Source organism: Kockiozyma suomiensis (genome assembly GCF_038497685.1).
Source record: "Kockiozyma suomiensis strain NRRL Y-17356 unplaced genomic scaffold V2V93scaffold_17, whole genome shotgun sequence".
Lineage (NCBI taxonomy): Eukaryota > Fungi > Ascomycota > Lipomycetes > Lipomycetales > Lipomycetaceae > Kockiozyma > Kockiozyma suomiensis.
Genome location: NW_027117680.1, coordinates 254,492 through 275,334, shown reverse-complemented (window position 1 = coordinate 275,334; position 20,843 = coordinate 254,492). Strand labels below are relative to the sequence as shown.

General features: G+C 43.8%; 11 protein-coding genes across 11 annotated transcripts; 6 read left to right on the top strand and 5 right to left on the bottom strand.

Annotated features, from left to right (window-relative positions):
• Positions 1–84: 84 nt before the first annotated feature.
• V2V93DRAFT_340054 (Sas10 C-terminal domain-containing protein) lies at positions 85–2,182 on the top strand. Its single transcript, XM_066907786.1, has 3 exons — positions 85–213; positions 270–326; positions 402–2,182. The coding sequence occupies exons 1-3, from the start codon at positions 123–125 to the stop codon at positions 2,123–2,125; spliced, it is 1,872 nt and encodes a 623-aa protein (XP_066763395.1). The 5' UTR covers positions 85–122; the 3' UTR covers positions 2,126–2,182.
• On the bottom strand, positions 2,110–5,357 carry V2V93DRAFT_388805 (muts domain V-domain-containing protein). The gene is made up of 10 exons (XM_066912340.1): positions 4,981–5,357; positions 4,839–4,928; positions 4,605–4,786; positions 4,437–4,552; positions 4,037–4,388; positions 3,848–3,985; positions 3,350–3,798; positions 2,560–3,297; positions 2,367–2,505; positions 2,110–2,307 (listed from the first exon to the last, which is right to left on the bottom strand). The coding sequence occupies exons 1-10, from the start codon at positions 5,216–5,218 to the stop codon at positions 2,212–2,214; spliced, it is 2,538 nt and encodes an 845-aa protein (XP_066763394.1). The 5' UTR covers positions 5,219–5,357; the 3' UTR covers positions 2,110–2,211.
• A 45-nt stretch (positions 5,358–5,402) lies between these two features.
• On the top strand, positions 5,403–7,050 carry V2V93DRAFT_375955 (kinase-like domain-containing protein). Its single transcript, XM_066911616.1, has 4 exons — positions 5,403–5,756; positions 5,813–6,048; positions 6,098–6,208; positions 6,266–7,050. Exons 1-4 carry the CDS (start codon positions 5,681–5,683, stop codon positions 6,905–6,907), a joined length of 1,065 nt encoding a protein of 354 aa, XP_066763393.1. The 5' UTR covers positions 5,403–5,680; the 3' UTR covers positions 6,908–7,050.
• Positions 7,051–7,290: 240 nt separating this feature from the next.
• V2V93DRAFT_375954 (triose-phosphate transporter family-domain-containing protein) lies at positions 7,291–9,205 on the top strand. Its single transcript, XM_066911615.1, has one exon. The coding sequence runs from the start codon at positions 7,555–7,557 to the stop codon at positions 8,833–8,835; it is 1,281 nt and encodes a 426-aa protein (XP_066763392.1). The 5' UTR covers positions 7,291–7,554; the 3' UTR covers positions 8,836–9,205.
• On the bottom strand, positions 9,151–10,939 carry V2V93DRAFT_388802 (Metalloenzyme, LuxS/M16 peptidase-like protein). Its single transcript, XM_066912339.1, has 2 exons — positions 10,495–10,939; positions 9,151–10,425 (listed from the first exon to the last, which is right to left on the bottom strand). Exons 1-2 carry the CDS (start codon positions 10,705–10,707, stop codon positions 9,370–9,372), a joined length of 1,269 nt encoding a protein of 422 aa, XP_066763391.1. The 5' UTR covers positions 10,708–10,939; the 3' UTR covers positions 9,151–9,369.
• Positions 10,940–11,016: 77 nt separating this feature from the next.
• V2V93DRAFT_375952 (RNA polymerase III subunit RPC82-domain-containing protein) lies at positions 11,017–12,876 on the top strand. Its single transcript, XM_066911614.1, has 2 exons — positions 11,017–11,072; positions 11,133–12,876. Exons 1-2 carry the CDS (start codon positions 11,064–11,066, stop codon positions 12,780–12,782), a joined length of 1,659 nt encoding a protein of 552 aa, XP_066763390.1. The 5' UTR covers positions 11,017–11,063; the 3' UTR covers positions 12,783–12,876.
• On the bottom strand, positions 12,777–13,477 carry V2V93DRAFT_375950 (uncharacterized protein). Its single transcript, XM_066911613.1, has one exon. The coding sequence runs from the start codon at positions 13,288–13,290 to the stop codon at positions 12,835–12,837; it is 456 nt and encodes a 151-aa protein (XP_066763389.1). The 5' UTR covers positions 13,291–13,477; the 3' UTR covers positions 12,777–12,834.
• V2V93DRAFT_388801 (uncharacterized protein) lies at positions 13,471–15,305 on the top strand. Its single transcript, XM_066912338.1, has 2 exons — positions 13,471–15,005; positions 15,059–15,305. The coding sequence occupies exons 1-2, from the start codon at positions 13,608–13,610 to the stop codon at positions 15,131–15,133; spliced, it is 1,473 nt and encodes a 490-aa protein (XP_066763388.1). The 5' UTR covers positions 13,471–13,607; the 3' UTR covers positions 15,134–15,305.
• On the top strand, positions 15,277–16,493 carry V2V93DRAFT_375947 (uncharacterized protein). The gene is made up of 3 exons (XM_066911612.1): positions 15,277–15,688; positions 15,910–16,044; positions 16,112–16,493. Exons 1-3 carry the CDS (start codon positions 15,421–15,423, stop codon positions 16,249–16,251), a joined length of 543 nt encoding a protein of 180 aa, XP_066763387.1. The 5' UTR covers positions 15,277–15,420; the 3' UTR covers positions 16,252–16,493.
• V2V93DRAFT_375946 (DNA repair protein endonuclease SAE2/CtIP C-terminus-domain-containing protein) lies at positions 16,415–18,792 on the bottom strand. Its single transcript, XM_066911611.1, has 4 exons — positions 18,475–18,792; positions 18,316–18,398; positions 17,050–18,257; positions 16,415–16,983 (listed from the first exon to the last, which is right to left on the bottom strand). Exons 1-4 carry the CDS (start codon positions 18,677–18,679, stop codon positions 16,509–16,511), a joined length of 1,971 nt encoding a protein of 656 aa, XP_066763386.1. The 5' UTR covers positions 18,680–18,792; the 3' UTR covers positions 16,415–16,508.
• Positions 18,786–20,759, bottom strand: V2V93DRAFT_407622 (uncharacterized protein). Its single transcript, XM_066912688.1, has 5 exons — positions 20,578–20,759; positions 20,445–20,488; positions 20,310–20,388; positions 20,212–20,256; positions 18,786–20,159 (listed from the first exon to the last, which is right to left on the bottom strand). The coding sequence occupies exons 1-5, from the start codon at positions 20,733–20,735 to the stop codon at positions 19,040–19,042; spliced, it is 1,446 nt and encodes a 481-aa protein (XP_066763385.1). The 5' UTR covers positions 20,736–20,759; the 3' UTR covers positions 18,786–19,039.
• Between the last annotated feature and the right edge of the window lie 84 nt (positions 20,760–20,843).

The following is a 20,843-nucleotide window of genomic DNA, read 5'->3' as shown; positions in this document are numbered from 1 at the left end:
GAGAAAAAAAATGGTTGACAGTTGGGAGTTTCGTAAAGTTTAAAGATGGGAGAAATCTGTTTCTCCTCTTCAAAAAAAATTTCCTACGTCTGTTACATTTAATTGTCAGAACAGCAGCTACAATGGCGAGACGAGTAAAAAGAGCTGATGATGAGGATACTATTAGAAGAGTAAATACTTATGATGAAATGGAGAAAGATGAAGTCGACGCATGTACGTTTGTTCTCCCTTTTCACAGATGATTAGCTGTAATACTAATTAAGGAATAGTTCATGATCAGAGAGAGAAGATTCTGCTAGGTGAAGATACGAGGCAGCGGTATGCCGGTATGTTTATCACTTTCTTTCTATCTTTTTTAAAACTGAAGAATGGCGTTGCTGATTGTGTTTCTGTCTGTATAGATATGGAGGCTAGCGATGAGGAAGTATTTGCTATGCAAGATGAGTCTTCTGATGATGAGATGTATGACGATGAAGAGCTACGAGAAGAAGAAGAAGAAGAGAAAGAAAGTTCTTCAAAATCTTCATCCAAAAAACTATCGAAGAGGAAAAATTTACTTGCAGCAATAAATGACTCCGATTCCGACTCCGAATGGCGCACGCCACTAGGAAAAAATTCGCAAGATGAACCCGACGAACTCACAGGCTGGGGAAGTTCAGCTCGCGCATACTATAATGCAGATTCAGCATCCGATTCCGAAGCCGCGCAAGAAGAAGAAGAAACTGCTCGCAAGATACAAAAGAAAATGTTGGATGATATGAGTGCTGGGGACTTCTTGGATGATTTTGAAGAAGCATTGCACGTTGCATCGAAAGAGGAAGAAGTAGCTTTCAAAAAGTCTGTTCATGAAATTGTTCCTCAGCTGGATATTGAAAAGATGTCGAAAGAGGAACAAGTTGCCTTGCTGCGGACTCGAAATCCGGAACTATTACCATTGGCTAAGGAATATTCATCTTTACTCCCAATATTCGAACAATTACATTCTGAAAATGACCAATCGGTCAAATTCGTTGCATTGGCCAGTTATTTAGCTTGCATTTCTGCTTATTTCTCATTATTTTGCGACGAGACTGTTGATGAAAATACAGTTAAAGATCGCAAAGTTATGAATCATCTACTGGTACTTCGGCGATACTGGAAAAAGCTTTCAGATGCAGAAGAAGAATCTCAAACTCCCGATTTAATTGACGATGACGGTGACGAAGAAGAAGAAGAAGAAGAAGAAGAAGAAGAAGAAGAAGAAGAAGAAGAAGAAGTTTCTGAAGAGAGCCAAGAAAGTCAAGACGAAGAGCAAAGTTTTGCAGAACGCATACAATCACCCTCTCCGACAAAACGTAAACGCTCACTGCCGTCCGTCGCCGTCGATCTCGAGACTCCAAGCACATCAGCTCCTCTTTTCAAGAAAAAGAAAATTACTCAATCATCCAATGATTTCGCTGATCAACTTGCACTGGACGACGTCGATTTATCAGATAAACTCAGCAAACGCAAGTCTTTACGTTTCTACACCTCTAAAATCGATCAAAAGTCGGTCTCTCGTAAAGAGAAATTTTCTGGTGATGTTGATTTACCTTACCGTGAACGTGAAAAGGAAAGACTCGCCAGACTTTCTCAACTTGCTGAAATGAAGGGACAGACGAAAGCAACAGAAGCAGACGAAGATTTTCTTGATGGAAAAGATGAAGAAGAAGATTATGAAAATGAAAACGACTTCACTTCTTTTGCAAACAGTAATGCTGATATCATCAATAATAATAACAGCGACTCTGATGATGGGTATTACGACATGGTGAGCGCTGCCCAACAGCAAAAGAAGCAATCCAAGCTGGCACTTCAGGAGTCTATAAAGAAGGCAGCAAAAGAAGGTTCATTATCTAAATTACAAGAGCAAGTGGGTGAAGATGGCAAACGAGCTATTAATTACCAAATCTTGAAAAATAAGGGATTAACGCCGAAAAGGAATAAGGATAACCGGAATTCTAGGGTAAAGAAGAGAAAGAAATATGAAAAGGCAAAGAAGAAGTTAGCGTCCATGAAGGCGATTTATAAACCAGCCGAGGGCGCATACGGTGGTGAAAAGACAGGAATTAAGAAGAACGTCACAAAGTCTATGAAGTTCAAATAGATTTTTTCTCTTTTTTTGTATTTCATAGAGCAAGAAAAAAAATAAAGCAAAGAAAAAAAAAAGATAAGAATCAAGTATCGGAATTATTAGTATCCCAGAATTCGTCGTAGTTTATCACGAGCAGACAGATTCTCAAATCGAGGGGTAAACTTCTCCATTAGAAACCGCCTCGCTACCCCTTCCTACTCACAAACAGTTAGTTGAATCGCAAAATATAATACAAACACGGAAAGACACAGACAGCCTGCTGAACAAGTTTGACTTCCTTGTCGTCAAGTTTACCGCATACGACAGACAAATCCTCTCCATGCGCTAATAAAGCTGAGAATTCCTCTGCGCGGTCGATGATTTCTTGTGGGATTCCATTCGCTGCCGCGCATCTATACCAATTAATTTCCAAACCCAACCAACAAATATAAACAGCAAAAACCTACACAATGCCATAACTAGACGTCGAGCGACCATCGACTAACCTATAAAGATACGTAATCTTTTTATCTGTCTGGCGGTCACTTTTTTCTCCTCTCTGCTGATTGTCCACTAAAACCTGCATATGCATATACTTTACCTCCTCCTCAGAAACATCAACACCGCCACTTTCCAATACCTCATGGAAATGGGTAGCAGCAAGAACTCTAGGGCGTCCGGCTCCTCCACAGGCGCCTCGCGTGACGTACTCTACAAATCCACCAAATAATCCGGCACCGTCGCTCGCTTCAGTACCTTTTCCGAATTCATCGACAATCAGTAGACTTCTTGCGGTGGCGAGCTGTAAAGCCGTGCATATCTGCATTATATCACTCATAAATGCCGAGCGTTCTCTCGTCACTGTCTCGCGAGTCATCACACGCGTCAGGATTTTGTCTGTGATTCCGATTTTCGCTGATGCGGCAGGAACAAAACAGCCTAGATGTGCCATGTAGACTATTAGCCCCACCTGTTTGAGGTAGACTGATTTTCCAGAAAAGTTGGCTCCAGTAAGCAAGATCATTGATGGAGATTTTGCCTCTTTATATGCACTGCCTCGTAAATGAGTGTCGTTTTCAACGAATGAGGGGACCGAGAGTTCGTATAGCGGATGTCTGCCCTTTTCAATTTCAATCACGCTATCATCCGTAAGCTCGGGTCTATGATAATCGTACAAAATAGCCGCCTCCGCAAATGACACCAAGCTGCTACTGTTAGTACACTAAATATTAAAAAATAACCAAAAAAGGAGCCTACCAGTCGAGTTCAGCGGAGATTTTACAGCAGGTAATCAACAACTCTGAGAATTTCAGGACATCAACTTGTAACGCATGCACGATCTCAATCTCTATGTCGCAAATCAAAGTATACAAATCTCCATAGGTCTCGTCAAGTTCTTTGACTTCTGGCGCCTTGAAAAAAGCATGCTGGTCAGTTTGAAACTGAAAGATCCAACTTTCGCTTATATACACTGGTTCACCACTTTCCGGCGCAAGATCTACTTTGACTAGGAAACCAATTTGGGGAACGTAAGCGGTGTCGATGGCAAACGCGTATATATCAGGAAGATCTTGAGAGAGTCGATTGGCTGTTTGACGGAGAAGGTTTTCGATCTGATTGTATTGATGTTTGTAATGGTCGAGTTTAGGATCTATAGCTGGTTTTACGACAACCCGATTTTCGACGGTTGACATTTCAAAGTCAATCTATACGTGTTAGTATTAAATATTGCGGAAAATAAAAACAAGATCGCACAATCTTTGTAATCAACTCGCAGACTTCTCGCAAAGCAGCAGCATCAAATGCCTTGAGAATTGTATCAATAATCATAACTCCTTTAAGTTCCATCATATCACTCAAAGAAGCTCTAATTTTCAGACATTGGTAAGGAAACTGCACTTTGTTAGTAAATTGTCAATAGGTAATAAAACAATGCACACGTGCATCAAGTAATGCTCTCCATTCCGCAAGAGTTGCTTTACCCATCCACAAATCCCCTACAATCTTGGGTATATTTTTGATTCTCTTCAGACACAGTTTGACTGCAGACAGTATATGACGATTATCACTGCGGAAAAAGAATGATACAGCGTCTAATCTCTCGTTGATTTTCTCTATTGAAAGGAGAGGGCGTAGAAACCAACTCTTTATTAGTTGTCGACCAAATGGGGTTACTGTCAGATTTAGCAGACCAAATAAAGAAAGCGTCTTTTCACTTTTATTCGCAGATTGTCGTTCGTCTTGAAAGATTTGTAGAGAACAGATGGTATCAGAATTTACAAACATAATATCATCTCTGATAAAGTTAGATTCATATCGTGAATAGAGCAGTCAGAAAGCATACAGTTTCACAGATTCGATATCGGTAATGCGCAAGTGAGCATCGTTGTGATTTGCAACACCTTCAGTAAGAGCGATTTGTTTTTGCGCGTAAGACAAGACAGCTCCGGCGCAACCAATCTGCTGCAGTCAGTGTTTTTGTCTCTAAGAACCAAGTTAAAAAGGAGCATACCGAGACTTCTTTTTCGAGATTGATCCGTGCAGAAAGATCTATTAAATTAGACTGCAATGCAGTATTTTCATCAGACATCTTGAAGTCTAGAGATGAAGGCGTATCTGCGCGCAGAGCTAGGATGCGATTTATAGCAGCCGAAGGCGAGAACTCTGCGGATGGACGGATATCAAGGCGCAAGTCTACAACGATTAGACAATTATTTCAAAATACAATAGCATGATCCAGACTCACCAGCGACGGCTATGCTTTTGAGTGCCTCTTCTATAGAGTCCTCAATGCGAGATGGGATGAGGATTATCGTAGGCTTGACTTGGAATACAACTACAAACGGTGTCAGCTCCTCTATGGGAATTAATATCAAAGTCCAACTCACTGCTATCAATGATATCCCAGCCAGCATGATATTTTTCAACCAAAGCAGGACTAGCATGCAAATCCTCGACGACAGAGAGCCTATTCTCGTGGCAGGCATAGAATGCGAATCCAAGTGCGTTTGCGCGGTAATTGACTGCCAAGATGATCTGAGAAGACAGATCGTCTAGACTAGTATTGTCTAGTTCAGACATTTGTATGTCATCTAGAGTAGACCTCGAATCGTCGTGTATCTCCATGTTTACTTGTCAAGATTAATCTGCGGAGCTGTAAACAGAGTAGAGCGACTCACGCGTCTGGTCACATGACACATAATAACCTAAACATGGATACACTTAGATGCGTAAAGGCTGCGGCAATTCGACAGTTAAACTGGCTGTCCTGCTCTAGCTCACGAGACGCACGAGTCTTTCTTTGACTGTTCAAGCCATCAGTTGTTCAAGCTGTCGAGAACAGGTAGACGCAGTTTGAATCAGTGAATCAGCGAATTCAATCTGATCTCTGCGAAGGAATAGACTGATTAGATTGTTTGAAGAGCAGAGGATCGGCCTTAATCAGTCGACGAGAAGATATTAGACAAATCTTGCGCTGGTCGGCTTGCTTCGGTCAGCGAGAACGAATTGAGGACGGAGCGGAAACGCAAGTTACGAGACGAAGAGGAAGAAGAAGAGAAGAAAGAGAAAGAGAAAGAAAAATCGACTATGGCGCATGTTGTATCGATAGCGCGAACGTATGCGCATGTGAATGCGCAGATGCCAGCAGCGTATTCTGATTATGGTGAGTAACAAGATGTTGGAAGAGCATATGGAAAGGGGTTACTAAAAATGAAATAGATTCGTTTCAGGTCAGCTGGGGTGAGATAGAGAACTATGAGATTGTTAAGAAAGTCGGGAGAGGAAAGTACTCTGAAGTGTTTGAAGGCGTCAACACGATGAACAATGCAAAGTGTATAATCAAGGTACTCAAGCCGGTGAAGAAGAAAAAAATCAAGCGAGAGGTAAAGATTCTGCAGAATTTGACTGGAGGACCAAATGTGATTCATCTCTATGACATTGTGCGGGATGCTCAGGTATGTATACATATCGGTACCAAAGCAAGCAACGACTAACAACGAGCAGAGCCGGACGCCGTCGCTTATCTTTGAGCATGTGAATAATATCGACTTCAGACTTTTGTATCCTCGATTCACGGACTACGATATCAGATACTATATCTATGAGCTGCTCAAGGTGAGTCGAGTCAACTCGTTATAAGATGATGTTTTATGATTTGACTAATGAGATTAGGCACTCGACTTTTGTCACTCAAAGGGAATCATGCACCGCGATGTAAAGCCCCATAATGTGATGATTGACCATGAGAAGCGCCAGCTGCGCTTGATTGACTGGGGATTGGCAGAGTTTTATCATGCGGGGCAAGAGTACAATGTGCGGGTTGCGTCGCGATACTTCAAGGGTCCAGAGTTGCTGGTTGATTTCCAAGAGTATGATTACTCGCTGGACATGTGGTCGTTAGGTGCGATGTATGCGGCGATGATATTCCGCAAAGAGCCGTTTTTCCATGGAAGCTCGAATGCGGATCAGCTGGTGAAGATTGCGAGGGTGCTGGGCACAGATGCGTTGAATGCCTATTTGGAAAAGTACGATATTGAGCTCGATGCGCAGTACGATGAGTTGATTGGTCGATTTGCCCGCAAGCCGTGGCAGAGGTTTGTGACGCCAGACAACCAAAAGATGGCAAATGCAGAGGCGATTGACTTTTTGGACAAGCTACTGCGGTACGATCACCAGGAGCGATTGACTGCAAAGGAGGCGATGGCGCATGAGTATTTTGCGCCGGTGAGAAAGGAGCACGAGGCGAAGGCTGCTGCCAATGCTGCTGCTAGCGCTGATAATGCTGCCAATGCTGCTAATGGAGGCGAGCAGTGATATACATATATATACATATTCCTGTGTATATTTTGATTGTTAGGATGAGCCGATAATTGTCCAGCGACGTACGATGTTATGTTTATTGTTACAGCGGAAATAATAAAGCAACTACACTTATAAATACCTGATGAATATTTGACAAACATCTGATCGATAAATAAGCGAGTGTCTAAATAATGTAAAATACCTATATTCATATTATATATATATATATATTATATATATATATATAATATCTAACTATATTTCCAAGAATAGACCAGGCGCCGCTTTCAGCACAGCCGCGCTCTGTGGCAAATACGCTAACCGTTTTCGGACGAGTTGGTTGCAGCGCGACGCAGCCTTTTGCAGCCTCTTATTTCACGCTCATTCCTTCGTATAATTCTGCCTGTTCTTTCCACTACATTCGTTATCTTTTATTATCGTCAGAAACAAAAGAAAATCAAGAAAATCAAGAGAGATTTATCAAAGTCACTTGGATCCGGTCGCAAAACCATTTTTATCTCGCTGTTTGCTTGCTGCGCGTTCATCACTCGTTATCAAAACACGCTCAGCTCTTATCCTCCTCATTGATATCATCTCTCGGGACCTTCTTCTGAATCATATTCTCTCATCAGCATCTTCCTCTATATTCGTTTCTCACTATGCATCGCAGAGCTTCCTTTGTTGAAACTAGCTTTCACCAGCTTGCGCCTCCTATCTCCGTCAAACTCATCATCCTCTCGCTCGCCTGGTACTGGTCCTCCGCCGTCTCAAACACCCTCACAAAGTCGATTCTGAATGTGTTTCCCTATCCAATCACCCTGTCGATGCTTCAGTTCGGATTTGTCGTTGCCTGGGCGCTCGTCACCTCCTCGCTGACGCGCTCGCCTCTTCCCGGCATGAAGCGCCTCTTGCCCTTCTCCCACTCAGGCATCACCCGCCCGACACGCGTAGTCGTCCTCTCCGTTGCGCCGATGGCCGTCTTCCAGCTGTCGGGCCATATATTCTCTCACATTGCAACCTCGAAGATCCCCGTGTCGCTCGTGCACACAATCAAGGGCTTGTCGCCCTTGTTCACCGTCTTTGCCTACCGCTTCATCTTTGGCGTGCACTACTCCTTCTACACCTACCTCTCTCTCGTGCCTCTTACTCTCGGCGTCATGCTCGCTTGCTCCTTCGAATTTCAAGGTCAACTAATCGGAATCCTCTGCGCTCTTCTTGCCGCCATCATCTTTGTCTCGCAAAATATCTTTTCCAAGAAGCTGCTTACTGCGTCGCCCGTCAGCGAAGGCGATCCAAAGAGGAAGCTTGATAAGATCAACCTGCTCTGCTATTGCTCCGGTATGGCTTTTATCTTGACCTCTCCCTTGTGGTTTTATTATGAGGGCTCTTCTCTGCTACGCCAGTACATCTCTACCGGCACTCTACCGATCCAGGCTGAAGGTCTTGGAGTGGCAATGACGGAAAGCACTCTTGGCTTGCTCTTCTTCTTGAACGGCACCGTTCATTATGGTCAGAACTTTCTTGCCTTTCAGATCCTGGGTATGGTTTCTCCGGTGACGTACTCTATCGCTAGTCTGTTTAAGCGCGTGTTTGTTATCATCGTTGCAATTCTCTGGTTCGGCCAAGAACTTAGCGCCATGCAGAATTGGGGTATCGCCTTAACATTCCTTGGTCTATATATGTATGATCGTGCCGGTGATGTTTCACGTAAAGAGCGACACGCGCTGGGGATCGCCTCGCCCTTAAGAGTTCTCCCAGTGACCTCTGACGACGTTAAAGAGATTGCGACAGTTTCGTCGCGTCCGAGTTGGAGTAATGCGTCTAGCGCACGGAATAGTAATGAATTACATGTGAGACCTACAATGGACTCTATCGAGAAGGATGCAATGATGCATTCTTTGCATTTGAATAATGCTTCTTCTACTGTTTTGGTTGCCTAAGTTTAATGTAATGTCGTTTTTTTTTTTTTCTAAATGCAAATGAGTAATTTGCATTGCATTTTGTTATCCTGTTTCTTTTTATTAATATGTATATTATTATGTCATGACTGGTTGGGGTTTGGCGAATGTTTATTTTCATTAGTTTTTATTCTATTTTTATTTTTTTGATTGTTTTTGAGTTGTCGAATAGTAGTATTATCATCAGATTCTAACGAAATTAGCATTACATTTTTTTACTACTATATCAAGCGTTGATTTTCTCGCAGCTGAAGTAGATTTATAAATCCTGCCTTTATTTTTCGTTTTTGCAATTTTGCTATTTTGCAATTTCTATTGTATTCACAACCAAATTATGTAAATTATGATAAAGAGTAATATTATAAAATATCTAAAATTTCAACACGCAGCAGGAAAAAAACAAAAAAAGGCTACTAAATGACAGGATTCCTTTCGTATAAACTAGATAATGAAGGCAGACAGACACAAACAGACTAGTCAATAAAAAGGAAGAGAGAAAAAAAAAGAAAGAGAAAACTAGAAAAGCTCGTCGGCATACGGCAATTCAGAAACCTTTCCAACCGCACCAACGGCAATTTTCTTAACAATGGCCTCAGCGGCAGCTTTAACCTTGTCCGCCGAAACCGAACCAATAGCCGAGACACTGGAAGCAATATCCGGGATAGTTCCGGCTGTGAGCAAAGAGAGACCGGTTGCGGTCAATCCAGGTTTTCCTTCTAATGCCGCGACGGCGGAGAACTTAGCCTGCGCAATTGCCTTCTTGAGATCTTCTGATGAGACACCAGAAGAAGCGACTGACTTGAGAGCGGCGGCGGCAGCCTTAGTGGCGGCCGAAGTCTCGGCGGCGGAGTCGGCGTTGACGACGATCTTGAAGAGCGAGGAGCCGGCGTAGTTTGAGAGAGAAGCCACTGCCTTGCCCTGAGTAGCTGTCGCGAGCAAGGAAGAGCCGTAGGACCATTTTATGCTGGGCACGCCACCGAGGAGAGCGGCTAGGACTGCGAGTTCAGGAGCGTAGGGTGAGGCGTGGCCGAGAGCGAGGGCAGAGCCAGCGGTAGACGAGACGCGCACGTCGCCGGCAAAGAACGACGACGCCGGGACGGCAGAGGCGGTGCCGGCGACGGCGTCCTCGAGGAAGTCGGCGACGAGCGGCTTGAGCTGGTCTAGCGAGACGCCGGCACCAACGATGGCGAGGTTCGCCTTTGTGTAGACAAGATCTTTGTACTCTGCCACCGTCTTTGCCGAGATCGAGTCCACGGGCTGAGCATAGAGCGGCAATCCCAGACCGCGGCGGTAGGCGGCAAGATGAAGAGCTTCGACGGCCGATACGGCAGCGTCGGCGGCGGCAGCCGAGCTGTCAAACTTCAGCAGCGGGGCGACGACTTCGGCGAGTTCGTGGCGGGCAAGGTGCGGGCGGGCGAATGAGTCGGCGAGGACTTCGAAGAAGTAGGGAAGGTCTTCCTTGAGGAAGTCGGCTTCGAGAACGATGGCATCGCGGGAGAGAGAAGGAGTCAGGCTTGCGCCGAGGAACTCTGCCTCACGGGTGACGCGCAGGGCCGAGCGAGTTTTTGTGTTCTAAAGCCGTTCAAGATGCCTGGTTAGTATGAATCTGTAGATATAAATCTGAAGAGAAGGAGGACGCACTTGAAAGGCGAAGCGCTCGAGAGCATGCGCGACACCAGGTGCAGCCGCGTACCGAGATCCGGCCTTGACAACGAAAGCAAGCGACGCAATCTGTGTTTTTGAATCAAGAGCAGCGAGCTGAACACCGTCAACTGTGGCCGAGGCGAAAGACCGGCGAGTCGAGGAAGCAACTGATGATGTTGCTGCGATAGAGGCGCGTCTTGCAGCGAGCATTGCGGATGATTCTGTGTCTTTTCTGTTCTTTTGAAAAAAAGAAAAAGTAGAAGAATAATATAGGAATAAATAAACAACAACAAGAAGAATGCAAAGATCAGATTATATATATATCTCTTGGTTCTTTTGGGTTGAGGAGCTGCGGCGGTCGCGAAAATGCTCGCCTCGAAACAGGCTCTTTTTTATTGGCCGGGAGTAGAAATGTGATTTTGGCCAAAATTTTGTTTTTACAATTTTTCAAAAATAGATTTTCAAAATTTGATTTGCTTAAAATCTTGATTTACTGTTCATATTGTACATTTACAGTGTCTCTGAAGTACTTTTGCGGTGGGTGTATATTTTATTATATTTAGGTCATGTCGCAGGTATAATCAGTGTTTTGTCTCTTTTTAAATCTTTTTCCTACTAACGACAGGCAACCACAGTTCGACGCAGAGCTTCTGGTCCTCCTCGTCCGCGACTTTTACGGCTCTCTCGCTTCGACTGTAATAGATACCCTTCTCAAAGAAGGCCGTTTGTCGCTTTCTCTTCTTGCCCGCTACTCTTCTCTCTCTACAGCTACTATTCAGCGGGTGCTGGTGCCTCTTCTGCAACTGCGCTTCGTTCGTCACTCGGTCTTTGATTCTCCTACTACTTACGTAGTCTCGCCCGAGCATATATACTCCAGTATTGTTCGCGCAGGTCAGATCATTGCCTATGTTGACGACATATTTTCTGAAGAAGAGAGCTCTGCAGCTCTTCAAGTGATCAAGAACTTACTCTTGTACGGTCACATTCGCATATCTGATTACTTGTCTGCCGCACCAAACCCAGCTGCTTCTACATCCGCAATAGCGACTCTTTTGCGTCGCAAATTGCTTACCACTCTCACAACAGAAGAGTTTGCTCCCGAATCAGATCGAGTTCGCGCTCTGATTAATGAGAAACTTGCCAGCATTCCGCGAAAAGCGACAGTTTCTGAGTCGAAGAGAGCCCAGGCTGCCGAATTAGAAGCTCAAGAGGCATGGCATCGGATAGCCACTCGGCACGATTCCCTATCTGATGGATTTTTATCTTCAGGTGAAGTTGATACATCAGTCGTTGTTACTGTCAACCATGAGAAATTTGCTGTCTTGGCGCGATCGAGGGTACTAGTTGATTTTGCAAAGAGACGGATTGGCGCTGTTACTGCTGCTGTCTATAAGCATGTTTTAGAAACTATGGAGCCGCGATTGTTCAGAAGTGACGAGTCGAGAATTACTATCTCTAGTCTAGAAATCTTAAAGAATCTGGATGAGGATCTAGATTTGGGTCATGCTCTTGCGATTACATCCCGGCGGCGAAAACGTGATTCAAGTGGCAGCGATTCGGAATCAAGTCAGCAACGGCCACACAAGCGTCGGCGGAAAGAAAATGATAGCAGCAGCTCTGAGTCCGAGTCTGATTATGAGATGAATGGCAATAATAGCAAGAGTGCGTCGCAAATGGAGGTCTTGAATATGCATCTCGCGCTACTTTGCAGCAGTCCCTCACTTCCGTTTCTCAAACGGGTCGGTAGCAAAGGTGGCGGTGAATATACTATCGACTTTAGCGCACTGATGAATTCTATTCGTGCGTTAGAGTACGATAAATTAATAGCTAAACGTCAAGGTGCTGTCGCGTGTCGTCTGCTGCGAATCATCCGTGACAAGGGACGAATTGATGAGAAACAGATTGCTCAGGCGGCGTTATTACCCGCGAAGGAGATTCGCGCCCATTTAACTGCGCTACATGAATGCGGTGGTCTTGATTTGCAGGAAGTTCCACGTGGTGCAGATCGAGCTCCGTCGAGGACGTATTACTTATGGCATCATAGGCCAGCGGCCGCGCATGCGTTGATGGCGCAGCAAGTTATTAGAGCAATGACTCGATGTTATGCAAGAGTTATTGATGAACGAGCGAGACGACCTGGCGTATTTGCAAAGATTGCTAGAGAAGCTGCGCTTAGTGCTGCAGAAGTTGAAGAGGTTAGGAAGTTGAGAGACGTGGAGGAGAAGTTGGTGGTGCAGATTACGAGACTTGATAGGCTAGTCCTGGTGTTTCGTGATTGCTTGTGAATTGCAGATATCTTTTTTTATCTCTGATTCTCTTAATATGTAAGATAATGTACTATACAAATTCATTGACAAATTCAATGATTTTACTCATGGCCTCAACTTGTCCTAAAAATTGCCCAACACTGGCACCAACATACACAGGTCTCTTAAACCGCCTCGCACAGGCAGCTCCAAGTCGAGACGCAAATTCGACACTCTCCTCACTAGCGCCGTTTTGTCCACCAAGTAATGTTGTAGATAGAGATTTCGATTGCGATGATGATGATGATGATGATGATGATGATGCCGGAAGAGAGTAAGATAGAGAGGTGAGGGGCATTGGTGGCGATGATGTTGTGATGTTTAGTATTAGTGGTGCTGCTGTCTTTGTAGTCGATGTTGGTGTAGCTGTTGTTGCCGCTGTTGAAGGAAATACTGTGAGATGAAGAAAAAGAGTATATGGAGCCACTTCAACTGTTCGAGAATGAATACTCAGAGGAGAGATCTCTTCATTATTTGGCATTTTCATTCTATTTGCTGAATTGCTGAAAGTGAGAAGTAGTTTGGAGGAGTATATACTTTTGAGCCGCGTCACTCAATCCATCGCTCTATTTTCTCCAGCTACTCCTACTTTCCTCTTTATCTTCCTTCTTTTTGTTTGCTTGTTTGTTTGTTTGTTTGTAAGATTTTACCGAGCTTGTTATTCAGCGGCGTTTATTGTAAAGGCAGAGAAATTATAAGATTAGAATCGGACGGTATGGATTCTTCGCACGACAGCTCAGGTAAGATTCACACACTGATCCTATTCAATGCAACATCAACAGCACAGCAGCATCAAGAGAATTCATGGCTAATTTATATGCAGTTGACGATATACATTTTGACTCCAAAGAGGATGATTCGGAAGATACTCATAAACCACAACCAACGGCAGAAAATAGTAACGACGACGCACAGACGGAAGACAATTCAAAACGAAAAGCTGCAAGTGTTGACTCTGACGATGAACCTCTAGCCAAGCGCGCCAAATTTGTCGACGCAGTTGAAGACTCTAATGTGAAGAAAGAAGGAAAGAAAGAAGATGGCGATGATGACGATGATGATGAGGAGGAGGATGACGATGAAGATGACGATGACGATGAGGAGGAGGATGAAAATGAAAGTGAAAAGAAAGATGGGGAAGAAGATGAGGAAGAAGACGGTGCTCCAGTAAAGTATACTTCAAACTCATTCGTTTACGATGGCATATTATACGAGAATAAAGTACGCACGGCGGTAATTGAAGAACGCGACGGCGCGATCGAATTCCGGGTGGTCAATAACGACAATAGCCGAGAGAACCTGATGATTCTAACTGGATTGAAAAACATTTTTCAAAAACAATTACCGAAAATGCCAAGGGAGTATATCGCCAGATTGGTTTACGATCGAAGTCATTTATCTATTGCAATCGTCAAGAAACCACTCACCGTCGTCGGTGGTATAACATATCGACCATTTGCATCTCGCAAATTTGCGGAGATTGTATTCTGTGCTATTGCGAGCTCAGAGCAAGTCAAAGGATATGGAGCTCATTTAATGAATCATTTAAAAGATTATGTGAAAGCTTCGTCTCCAATCATGTATTTCTTGACATATGCGGATAATTACGCGATTGGGTATTTCAAGAAGCAAGGATTCACAAAGGAGATTTCACTCGAGCGATCAATTTGGATGGGTTATATCAAGGATTATGAAGGCGGTACGTTAATGCAGTGCTCAATGATTCCCCGGATACGGTACCTTGATTCATCTACAATTTTATTACGGCAAAAGGCGGCAATCATGTCAAAGATCAAACAAATATCAAAGTCTCACGTCATCAGACCAGGTCTCGCGATATTCAAAGACGGAAACAGACCGCAACTGGATCCGATGGAGATCCCGGGTCTTAAAGAAGCAGGCTGGACACCTGAAATGGATGAACTTGCGCGACAGCCTAAACGAGGACCTCATTTTGCCGTGATGCAGCATCTGCTTAATGAGATGATGAATCATCCGTCAGCATGGCCCTTCGCTCAGCCAGTGAATCGCGATGAGGTGGCTGATTATTATACAATCATCAAAGAGCCTATGGATTTGTCTACTATGGAGCAGAGGCTCGAGTCAGACGCCTATCAGTCCATGGAGGACTTCTTGTACGATGCGAGGTTGATTTTCAATAATTGCCGGTCGTATAATAACGAGACGACTACGTATTACAAAGTGAGTACTGTTGACTTGCTGTTGATTTTGGGATTATGGCTAACGACTAGTAGAATGCGACAAAGCTCGAAAAGTTCATGACTCAGAGGCTGAGAGACCTGCCCGATTATTCTCACTTGGTTGACTAGACCAGTACTCTTCTTCACGAGTATATATCGTATTGTACATTATAGTTAACGAATGGTAGTAATAGAGTAAATGCAGCCAATCAGGCTTGTTCAGTTAAGCACTGCATAAATAAGCAACCACTTTTGCAGTTATTTAGACACACCACAAAAATGGGTACGGGTTCAAGCAGCCAAAACTTGTTCCTTCCCGCGCTCTTCTTTCTTTCTCCAGGCATTTTCTGCTCACTCTCCACTCTTTTTGCTCTCTCCTCCCCGAAAGTTCGTCTATCATATTCTCATATTCAGCAATGTCTCCTCTTAGAGCCCTCACCCGTGCTTCCCTCACCCGTGCTTCCCTCTCGCCTGCGACCCTCCTCGTCCGCGCAAACACGCGCGCAAACTCGACTGCGACCCCGGCCGCACCCGCCTCGCATGCTATCGCTACTCCTCTAATCTCGAACCTACCCGCGCGCTGGGAGAGTCTTCCTGTTGAAGAGCAGGTCGATCTTACCGTTAAGATTTGGGAGCGCCAGAAGTTGAGCTGGAGCGAGCTTACTCAAGACGAGAAGCGTGCCTGTGAGTTTTTCTCTTGCTGTCGAGATGAGATGCAATTTTGTTATCAGAGTGTTTAGTTGTTGGAGCGGTTTTGTTTATCTCTTTATGAGAAATGCATAGATATCGTTGACAGATAAGGATTATATGTCGGCGCTGCTATGGTTGATTGCTGATGGCTGAATGCACTCGTTGTCTCATCTCGTGTTATTATATACTTTTCTCTCTGCTGACTTCTTTCACAGCTTTCTACATTTCCTACGGACCCTGGGGCCCTCGCAAGCCCATGCATGAGCCCTACGATAACTACAAAATTCTCGGCGGAACTATCATCGGTCTTGCCGCCAGTGTCGCTGCTTTTGCCTTTGCCAGATCATTCGGTTAGTAACCTTTTTTTTACCCTTCTTACTCTTTACTTCAATCAGCATACTCACCATTTAATCGCAGGTGGTCCCGAGCCTGTCTCTTTGAACCGCCAATGGCAGGAGGCTACTGATGAGCGTTTCAACACTGGTCTTGTCGAGCCTTTCAGAGGCAAGTGGTCGCAAGTTCAGAGCAAACCCGCCGTCGAAGTTGACGACGAGTAAGCAATCTTCGCTTAAAATTAATAAAAGAAGAAAAGAAAGATAAAGAAAGCTCTGCCTCATTCCTCGTTCTATCCCTAGACAATTGAAACATGTTCTGTTTCTATTATTGTCATCATCATCCATCATTTTTATTTTAAAATCCTTTTTCTCATTTTTATTATTTCACAGGAGTTTTTATTTTTGGAAATGGTTTTATCTATTATTAAGCTCTGTTGTAGTAATAAAAACATATGTTTCCTATATTTATTTGATTCAACTCATACTGCTGGCCGTAGACTAGGTTCACGAAATATGTAGCGGCCATTCTTCATTGCCTCTTGATATCTCTCTTTGACTTTTTCCTCATTACGTCTCCTAGCTTCTGCTTTATCCGCTTCATCTTCTTGGGTATTCGGAAACTCCGATCTCCAGAATCCAGGAGGTGAAGGCTGATCATGCCAGCTTTTCCGATGTCGCGAGACTTTTTCAATCAATTCTTTTACATTATTCACAGTGGACATTGAATTCACAGCAGATGACTCATTGTTCCAGCGAGGACCTGAAGGTAATGGCGCGTGAGGACCTGCCGCTTCGTAGAATTCACGACAACGAGTACAATCTGTTCCATGAAGACATGATCTATCTTCTCTATTGCGGGTTACGTCTTGAAATGCGAAATTTCGACCTTCTTGGTGAGCTGTGTAGTTTGGGTTTACTATAAAATCTTCAAGTAGCCAGTTTCGCTCTCCTGGTCTGTTTTTTGTTTTTTTCATGACGTTAGTTTGCATTTTATAACAAAAAGGGGTATAGACAACGTACGGTTTGGTCAATGAAGTGCTGTACCGTGCTTGACCTTTATTCTCCCGCGCCACCGCATCGCTGATGAGCGGTCTTCTTTCATGTTGTTTAACTTCATTTCTCGAATGATTTGGTGTAGCATCATGTTGCTGTGGTGATAAAATGTCATGAGAGGTCTTTTGTTTCTTGAAGATGTGAGCTGTAGGAGTCTCCAGATTCGCATTTTTGGAATGTAATGGTGTACGCGATGATAACCCTCCAATCTTCTTCTGCTTTCCAAATCTGTTCTCTTTGTCTTCGTCATCTGATGATTTTTCTTCCGACTTGATCTGAATCGGTTTTTGATCATTCTCAAGTTTGATTGTTGATTCTTCTTCTGCCGCTTTCGAAGGTACAGGCGGTCGTCTGGGTGCTATTGCAGATATAGGCGTTATTGGGGTTTCAAAATTGGTTCTCTCTCTTTTTCCCAAACTGCTATTTTCGGCTCTCAACTGCTCAACTGTCTTTTCGGTCACTAAAGCACGCTCTTCGAGAGTTTTTATTTTCTCTTTCAATATGTCAATTTGTGTCTTCCTCGCTAATAAAGCTTTTCTCCATCGTTGAATCGATTCGGCATCTTTTGTCCGTTGATCAATCAGTTTGACCAAACGCTCCGCCAGTGCCGAATTCTCTTTTGCCAATTCTTGAATTTTAGAATCCTTTTTATTGATAGGAACTTCAGCTGCTGAAGTAATGAGCTGCGCGGTTTCCAGTTGTTTTGTTAGCGTTTTGATTTTTCCGGAATGTATTGTATGTATATCAAGCGCGTCTTTTAACGAGTTTTTCAGTTCATCTATTTGCTTCTCATGCTTCTCTGAAGTAGAATTTCTTAATTCGTGTATTTCCGTATTTTGCTTTTCCACCTGAGCCTTTTGCGAATCTAACTCTCTTTGCCATTTCTTTATGATTTGTTCATCTTGAGCGCGCTGCGCTGTGTATTTATCAACTGCCGATTGTAATTCTTTACATTTCTCTTTCAATGCATTTTCTGAATTCTGTAATCTTTCGTTCGTTTTTTGGAGAGTTTTGATTTCAGATTGTAAATTTTTGACTTGCAATTGCTGCGTTTCAGAACTCGTTGTATTCTCTGTGATTTCAGAAAGTTCTTGTTGTAACCGTCGAATCACTCGTTTATCGTATTCGGCATCATCTATATCAGATGATGAATCAATAGAGAATGGTCTCCGTGTCTTTTTTTCTACTTTGTTAGTGGTGTATGTTCGTATCGTTATTTCTTATCAGACGTACCTTTTCCAATTCTTGAGCTCGCATTCGCCAGTGCTGAACTTCTTTCTCTAATTCCTTCCTTTGCTCCTTCCAAAGTAATTCAACTATCCCATTCTTCTCGTTAGCTTCTCTTATAAGCACACGCACACATACACACACGTCAGAGATATATAGACATACGGTTATCGAAAGCAACGCGTTCATGACGAATGCTATCCTGCAACCTCGCAGCATAGAAATCGACATCGGCTCTCACATTTCCACAAGTACTCCTATCTGCATTCTCCATCGCATAAGCAGATTGTTCATCTTTTGGTTCAGTAGTGAGCTCCTCTTTGGCTATTGTAAGTTGCTGATGCTGCTGTGACAATGCCTCAATGGGCATGATAAATTTGAGTCTAGTAGACAATGTCTTCCAATATTCCAAGCACAATCTCACGCATTCACGATCATAATCAAATCAAAATGAAGATCGTCAATGAAACTAATCAATCAGGAATAAAAGAAGCGCGTCGTCGTCGCGTCATGGCCTAAACCAACATTGTTTATACTCACGTGTATTCCATCACGTGATAATAGACTAAAGATTCGAAGGGTGCTCATCGATTCAATATTGGAAATTAGCTAATTCTATATAAATTTAATCTTCATCAACAGGCTGAAGTATTTAAAAGTACAGGTCTATATTTGAACAAAACCTCTCACAAAAATTGGATACAACTCATCGTCCAAACACTCAAGATTATCAATCCCACACATTATTAAATATCTCATCAACACTTCCTTTCTTCGACGACGCCGACGACGACGACGATGGCGGCATCTGCATAGCCGGCGTACTAGCCGCTGAAGTCGCGGCGCTATTCAACGGAATCGGATTGGCAAAACTAGGCGAATCAAAGAAATCAATCGCGGCACTAGTCGAAGTAGTAGTAGAAGTAGTTGCTGATATAGGCGTTTCGCCAAATTCAGAGAAATCCATAGTTGGCTGTACTGGGGCAGCAAACGCGCTTGTAGACGAGAACGCGGCACTGTTAAATGAGCCAAATTCATTTTCGAGATCGTCGTCTAGCATTACCGTTGGTTTACTCGCTGATGAAGAACTTGGGGTAGACCACGCGTTTGAGCTCATGAGGCCCGCAAATGGGTCAGAAGAAGCTGCAGAGACAGGAGTAGGTGCCAATGGGGCCGGTGTCGATGCAGTAGAACTGTTGATCGACATGTCGCTAAAGGGGTTAATCAAATCGTTGCCGTTCGACGAGGTTAGACTGATTGACGACGCTGCCGCCGAGGGCTGGTTCGACTGCGGCTGTAACTGCGGAGTCGCAAAGCCATCCGAAAACCCTTGCGGCAAAACTGGCTGAGATCTGGTTTGCGAGTAGAGCGAAAGAATTGAGGATTTCAAATCTGGACGCAGATTTGCCGTCTGCGATGGCACTGATGGAATATTGCTGTTTGCAGATGATGCGCGCGTGACGGGGGCGGAGGAGAATCCACTCAAGCCTAGCAGATCAGATGACGGCGGAGGAGACTTCGCGGTGGCAGGTTCGGCTTTTAGACGAATTGTCGAGCTACCCTTTACCGCTGCAGAAGAATGACTTGTCGATGTGGCTAGAGGAGTAGACGCAGGTCGAGAAGTTACCGATCCAATCAATTGCGGTTCTCTCTTGTAATCTTCCGACGAAATTGATTTAGGAGCTGAAGAATAGGACGAGTATTTCTTTGTCGTACTCGATTTCTTTGGTTCCTCGGGCTCGATCGGGCCTTCCCGCTCGGTGTCACTTAGAGTGTCTGGATCAGGAATCGGGCCTGGTGCACACCATTTTTTCATCTCGTACTTTGTTCGAATGAAGTTTTCCATCTTACTAAATATTATCAGTATTGATTATTGCGTAGTATATGTTTAGCAGCACTTACGTGTCGGTGGGCTGGTGGCCGCTTGGAAGTCGCGCTTCCCAATATCTGCATTGTTTTTGTTAGTATAACATATAATGACTGCAATTCTAGTCGCGTACTTATTGGCTTTTATATTGCCCCAACGAACCATACTCTTCAATTGCTCGTCGGTCCAAGAATCGAGATCAACCGATTTCACTATCAATCGAAATTAGTTACTAAACACGCTTGTTTACTGCGTATTGTTGTCTTACCTCTACTAATATGTGTGCCCATACTTCGATGAATTCCAGAGCATCTGCAAGTTTAATATGCCAATTAGTTTCCACGTTATTTGTATAAAATATTCAGACGTAGTAATAGAGAAGAATAGTAAAAGGTACGTACCTAATACAGATGAAAATGCCTAGATTCCAACTGGCCCACCGCGGATACGCATTCTTCTTACAATCCGAGCAAAACTTATTCCCAGGCTCTTTCAATAGAGCTTTTAAAACATTTTGGTTCCGCTCAAACTGGAGTTTTTCTTGCCGCTTCGAGGCCATCGTTGCTATTTACTTGGTTTCTTGATAAAAAGGTGAGAGAAAGACTGGTGAGGATTGCAGCTGCGGTTGAGATGCAGCATCTAACCCTTACCTTGGAATTATTCTCTA